Source organism: Lolium rigidum, chromosome 7 (genome assembly GCF_022539505.1).
Source record: "Lolium rigidum isolate FL_2022 chromosome 7, APGP_CSIRO_Lrig_0.1, whole genome shotgun sequence".
NCBI classification, from domain to species: Eukaryota; Viridiplantae; Streptophyta; class Magnoliopsida; order Poales; family Poaceae; genus Lolium; species Lolium rigidum.
The window spans coordinates 52,119,744-52,126,608 of NC_061514.1; the positions used below are offsets into that span (position 1 = coordinate 52,119,744).

Genomic DNA, 6,865 nt, shown 5'->3' on the forward strand with positions numbered 1-6,865 from the left:
CCCTGATCCCAATTGATTGCAAGTCGTACCTTGCTTTCGGCCCATCTTTGGTCTTCTACGGCATGTTGAGGAGGGTACCAAGCGGACTCTCGCACACGTTCTTCGTGATGTGCATGACATCAAGGCTCGTGAGGCACACGGAGGATCTTCCGGTACGGCAAGTCCCGGAAAACAGACCTCGTCTTCCATACCTTAAGCGGCGGCTGCGGCGCCTTTCGCTTCTTTCCGGCGGTGGGCACTCTTTCCAATTTTTCAATAGCTCATCTATTTGCTCGCCGCTTCTCGTACGTGGCCGTCTTCGGGGTTCGTCTTGACCATCGAACGAGATCCTTGCGTTTCCTCCATGCGTCGTCCTCGCGAAGCCACCTTCGATGTCCCATGAACACCGTTTTCGAGGACCGGGATCTCTATCTAGGCTGGCGGTACGTTGTGTCGTCCATGCACCGACGCATGCATTGAATCCGTGGACCACCTGCCCCGCGACATATCCGTAACCGAGAAAGTCGTGCACCGTCGTGAGCGAGTGCGGCTCTCATAGGGAAATATTCTTCCGCGGCGGCATCCCACGTATTGGCGAGGCGTGTCCCATAACGTGGCTAGCTCCTCTTTCGAAGCCCCATATACGGATTGATGTCGTTCCCTGGTTGTTTCGGCCCTTCAATTAGCATACTCATTTGAATGTACTTCCTCTTCATGCACAACCGGGGGGAGGTTGTACATCCACACAAACACGGGCCAGGTGCTATGCGTGCGCTGCTCCGGCTGCCAAACGGATTGACTCCATCGGTGCTCGCGCCCAGCCTTATGTTCCTAGGATCGTCCCCAAATTCCGGGTACTCGAGGTTCAACGCATTCCACGGCTAGCATCCGAAGGGTGTCTCAACATCCTGTCCTTTTTCTTTTTGTCCGGATCATCTGCGTCATCTTCTACCTTCCTCATCTCCGCGTGCCGGCGCATTAGCTTGCTTGCTTAGGATCCGCGAAATACCGTCTGCAGACGAGGAGTGATCGGAAAGTACCACACCACCTTCCGAGGAGCTTTCTTCCCCTTCTTGTACCGACTGACGCCGCACACCGGACATATGGTACACGCCGCGTGCTCGTTCCGATAAATGATGCAATCGTTCAAGCACACATGATATTTCACATGCGGTAAATCCAGAGGACACACGATATTTCACATACTAGTCGGACACGTGTTACCTTTGGGAAGACGTTCCTGCCAGAATGACATGTTGTCGTTGAAGGATGTGTCGGTCATTTTGTGCTTTACCTTCATCTCCAGTGCCATGAGCGTTACTTTCAGGCGGGTATCCTCCGGCCTGCATCCTTCATACAATGGAGTAACCGCGTCTACCTCCGGTTGATCCATCTTGGCTTTCTCTCGGGCGGCAGCTCTTGCGTTACTCGTACGCCGAGAAGCGGCTCTTGAAGATAAGGGTCCTGCACCCAGTCCATCGACGATGGTCCATCGTCTTCATCTTCGTGATGACCTCCATCTTGATCTTCCTCATCATCGAGGTCCGGGATCTCCTACATTGTGATCATGATCATCTCCGGGATCTTCTACATCACGATCATGCCCGAGATCTTCTACATCCCGATCACCTCCTTCCTTATTTCTTGTTGAAATCCCATGGACAAATTCATAATCATCTTCGTCGCCTTCCCACCGATAGCCATCCATGAAACCACGCATGAGAAGGTGGTCCCGCACCATATCGGCTTTAGGGTCCATAAGGCTCGTCGGCTTGCATCTTCGACACGGACATCTTATCTCCTTTTGGTTATTTCTAATCATCTCGGTCTGTCGCGGCTTTCAAAAACCTAGCCACAACGCCTTCGCTCATCATGCGGACCATGGTCGCCTGCGGGTATAGAGAAAATGGATATCTTAGCATACCAAAAGAAAATTTTGGCATGACCTTCCCTAAAAATAGGACATATGTATATGCGTAGTATGCCCACTATTCGCCGAAACGGAAATGAATCAACGTTTCGGCAAAATATTGGCAACTCCATCGCATTTCAAATCCCTGCAAACAAACACATGCAACACATGTGTGGATCGGAGGCTTTGCATATACAACACATGTGGAGGCTTCGCATACAACACACATGCACGTGAGACGCTTTTCGCGCATGCGCACACAACACATGAGCTTCGCATAACATATGTGCACACACACGTGTTTGTGCAAGACGATCGGAACCGGTCACACACAAAGCATAAAACCAACAAAGTTACCGATACGGCGAGACCTAGAGTGTTGGATGAGGTAAAAAGTTGAGATTGAGTAGGGTATTGAGCTAAGAAGCTTCACCATTACTTACCTATGAAGAAAATTAAGTTTACCAACTTAATTTTGGTGAATGAAGAGGTGAAAATGAGGTGGGAAGGAGGGGCAACACGACCGGATCCAGATTTGGTGGGAGGTGGTGGTGGAAGAGTGTTTGGGGAAAGTGGGTGGCACATGTGAGTGGAGGGTGAAAAGCGAGGAAGTGGTCCCGGGTTAGCGGTGGCGCACCACCTAGCCGTGCGCCCCTGCTAGGGTGACATAGCAATGGCGCCTCTGCTAAGTGGTGCGCCACCGCTCACCCAGTACTGTAAACCCACGCCCCGCCCAACTTAGCGATGGCGCATCATGTCGGCGGTGCGCCATAGCTAGTAGTGGCGCACCACGCGAGTGCGCCATTGCTAAAGCCCTCATCTCTAAAGGGCCACGGCCACCTCCTAGCGATGGCGCACCACTAAGCCATGCGCCATAAGTAAGCAAAGTAGCGGTGGCGCACCATGGAGACGTGCGCCACTATTAGTTTTGGGTAGGAGGCGGCCTCTCGCCGGGAATTAGTAATGGCGCACCACAAACAAGGTGCGCCACTACTACATTTGTAACGGTGGCCCACCATTTTGTGGTGCGCCACTGCTAAGTAGTAGTGGCGCACGGCCATCATGGTGCGCCACGAAGTCAACCTTACGGCTAGGCCTTTTCCTAGTAGTGGGGGGGGGGGGGGGAGCGTCCTCTGCTCCGGCCCGTCGGACGACGTGGTCGAGCCACCGCCGTCGCTCAAGGAGAAGGAAGCCGCGGCCTCGCCACCGCTTCCGCCGGTGAAGAAGAAATGGTGAGAGAAGGAGGCCCTCCGTGGCGACGACGACGAGGAGGAGTTCCTCGGCCAGAACTTCATTCTCGGCCGCTCCGTCGACAAAGACTACCGGCATATCACGATCGACCCGCGGCAGGCGGCGGTGTGGTCCGCCAGGGACCACGGCGCCAACTTCGTCGACCTCGACGGGCCTTCTGGGCTGCCGGCGCCAAAGAAGGAGGAGGCCGACGAGGACGACAGCTGGTCCTTCGGGGCATCCAGCGACGACGGCGACGACCTGGACTTCAGCCGCTAGATGTTTTTTTTTAGTTTATAAGTTTAAATTCACGTTAAATTTGTACAAATTTCGTTCGAACTTCGTATGAATATCGTTTTCAAAATTTGATTTAACTTTCTAAATCTATCGGGACCACCGGTTTAGGTGCGCCGGTGTGAGAGCAGCATCTTCAAATAGAGGAGGATGCTCTGCCGGCGCCTCTCACGCCTATTTAGGCTCTTAGGTGTAAACGTTTGCAAGAAAGTTACTTGGTAACTTTTGATAGAGTGCTTCCTGGGGCGTTTTTCCTATACATTTCCTCCTAGCTATCTTATCTCTGCCGGGTGTCGGCTTTCCTGCTGTCGCAAGTGGGCAAAACCGCCCCAATCTGCCGTGAATAAACAAGAAGAGATGCTAGAGGAGGTAGGCAGCCGCTCCACGGGACGACAGCGAGATGTGTGTCGTGCACGAGCAAAATGGCTCTGAAAGCACCCGGTATCCTGGAAAACCAACGCCCAGCCGCCTGTTTTGCTCTGGGCTCTGGCCCCGCGAGCTTTCCATCCCCATCCATATATAATCAGCCCCACACTCAGTCTTGTTCCCACAAACACAAGGATCGATCAGCATTCAGCCCAAATTCCAAACTCCACAACCGAGAAATCACAGAGTTCATACGGATCGGTGAGCAACAACAAGAAGAGAAGATGGCCGGTGCAGCTAAGGCGTCGTGGATGGTGGCGATGAGCGTCGGCGCCGTGGAGGCGCTCAAGGACCAGGCCGGCCTCTGCCGCTGGAACTACGCGCTCAGGTCCATCCACCGGGCCGCCAAGGCCAAGGCCAGCGTCGGCGGCGCCGTCTCGCAGGGCAAGAAGCAGCTTCCTGCATCCGCGGCGGCGGTGGCGGGGAGACGGCGAGCGGAGAAAGCAGAAGAGGAGCTGAGGACGGTGATGTACCTCAGCTGCTGGGGACCCAATTAGTAGCTGCAAGCTTGCAATTGGCAATGATTAACTACGCGTGTTTGCAATTGGCGAGCCTGATGATGATGAAACTTTAAGTCACTTGAGTTCATATTACACTCATTTGGAAAAAGAAAAGAGATTTTACATTACACTCATTCATTTGCTTCTGTGATCATGTTCACGGGGAACGTGGAGAATCTGAATTGGTTGGGAGTAGTTCCGTGGCTCGACTGCTGTGCGGTGAGAACATGGTGAATATTATCTGAAATCATAAGTAGTTTCTTCACTCTGCACTTCCTGAATTGACATGATAAAAATTCTCGTATCATCGCCAGTGAAGGGATCACATTTTTAGTCATGTGTGTGGAACATGCCTTCAGTTCTTTCGTCCGACCGACCACATTAAACAGCAGGCCGGATCCATCTCCATGTTATCATCAGAATGACAGAATGAGCCACATCAGAGTCTCACAGTTCCCTTTCAAGTCTCCACACTAATTTACCCAAATGCTAAAAAACACTCGGATGCTGGTTGGCTCATCGGGCATCCGTTTGGTGGCCGTCCGATCGAGTTGATCCGCGCCGACCCTATGGTCCCGTTCCGACAGCGTGACACCTGGATCCAGCCTAGCCTTATCTTCTCCCCAACCGCACCGCACGGCCTCGACCGCCTCCTCCGTCCTCTCCGGCACGCCCGATGTGCGTCGCCGTCTCCTATCCGGTCGCTGCCGGCCAAGCTCCGGCCAACACCACCACGCCCTCCCGCACGCCGCTCGACGCGCCTGCCAACGCCCCAGCGCTATGCCGCTCGCCTCACGGCGGACTCGCTCCGCCCCGTGCGTGAGCGCCGCCGCTGGCCCGACTGCTGCCGGTGAAGCTCACGCCAGCATCGCCACCCGCACCGCACGACGGTAGACGCGTGCGCTTGTACCCGCTCCCAGCACCGTGCCGCTAGCATCACGGCCGCCCCGCCTTACCCCGCGCATGAGCTCCACCGCTGGATCCCCTGAGGAACCCCTGTCCGTGGTTTTTGGTCTCCTCGTCTACGGCGACCGTAAGCGCTGCTGAGCCCGTGTGCCGCAGCTGGCACGCTGTGGCCGCCTCGCGCCTCCATCTCGCCATCGATCCGCGGGTGCCGCTCCTCGCCGCGGCCCGGGGGATCCGAGCGCTCGTGGTGGTACCTAGACGAAGATCTGCGAAGACAGAGGTATCCCCCAATGCGAATCTCTATCTCTCTCAATTCGGTGTGTTGAGATGCAATTCACGCCCATATCCGGAGTAATTCCGTGGGGATTTATCTGGCCGTGACTATGTCCCGTTCAGTTTTGTGTGTGCATGCCGCAGGTTCAAACCATAGGGAAGTAAATCTCGTGTAAATGTTCATGGCGCCCATGGTGTGTACAATGTCATCTCGCTGTGCCAATTTTCTCTTTACTGAATTAGTTGAGTGGTGCATATTTGGGTTAGATTTTCAAGTGCTTACTACCAATTTAAATTAGCTCATGCGATTAGTAGCATTGGTTTGTAAATTGGCAATTTGGATAGCTTTTTGCAGGCATTATATGTGAGTTTTCTATGGGTGTTCTGTTCCTCTTTTTGTAATGCCATGAAAATATCTGTGTTGTTTTTATTTTAAGCTCTCTACTCATGTTATTTTTAAGGTTCCATCATACAGTATAGATATGTTTGTTTTTTATCAACATTGTTTTTAAGTTGGCTTTCCAACATTGGTTAAGTTATTACCTGAATCTTATTAAGTTGGCTTCAATGATGGAGAGATTCTTTTTTGAATCTAAGTAAGTAGGCTTCTCAATTTTACAATATGGAAACATGTGGTAATCGGCCTCGTCCAGAGCACGCTTTGCGTCGTGCTCTGCATGGATGGATCAAGCTGCAACAGTGGTTGCTCATGTATGAGCCATGTAGATTGCTAGTACTACATCTTCACTAAAACCAAAAGGCAAGTACTAGTACATCTAGTTTCAGGTGGAATTTATTTGCTAGCTACCTAGATGAAACTGTTTGAGCGATTGCACTTTGCATCTTGTTTCCATTGATATTTCATTTTGCAGTGAATGATGCAAAATGACTGGTGATATCTGGCATTTACATTGAAATTCATTCTATCAATCTAGTAGTGTGTCATTCAGCTGCAGCATGTAGTACTGAACTATCTGTATTTCTGATTTATATTATTTGGAGACAACTCACTATTCAAACCTGATGTTGCATCATTATTATCCTCGATGTTCTCGCACAAATTTGTAATATGACATGTAGTATGCACCACAGTAAGTTACAACTCTGAATGGAAACATGGGAGATATTTCAACATTGCCGGTAGAAAGGCGCTTGTCAAATCGGTTCTCACCTCCCAAGCGGTTTACCCTCTCACGGCCCTTCACGTCCCGGTTGAGCCGCTACAAGCTATCACCAAGCTAATTCGGAGCTTCTTTTGGGCGGGCTCCGATAGTGCGACCGGGGGGAAATGCAAGGTCAATTGGACGGCTGTGTGTCGCCCCACCTCCCTTGGTGGCCTCGGCAT

The 6,865-nt window shown here is 52.1% G+C and overlaps 1 protein-coding gene across 1 annotated transcript; it reads left to right on the plus strand.

The window, feature by feature from the left end:
- The first annotated feature begins 4,013 nt into the window (after positions 1 to 4,013).
- Positions 4,014 to 4,338, plus strand: LOC124669729. Its single transcript, XM_047206290.1, has one exon. It carries the CDS (start codon positions 4,066 to 4,068, stop codon positions 4,336 to 4,338), a length of 273 nt encoding a protein of 90 aa, XP_047062246.1. The 5' UTR covers positions 4,014 to 4,065.
- Positions 4,339 to 6,865: the final 2,527 nt, after the last annotated feature.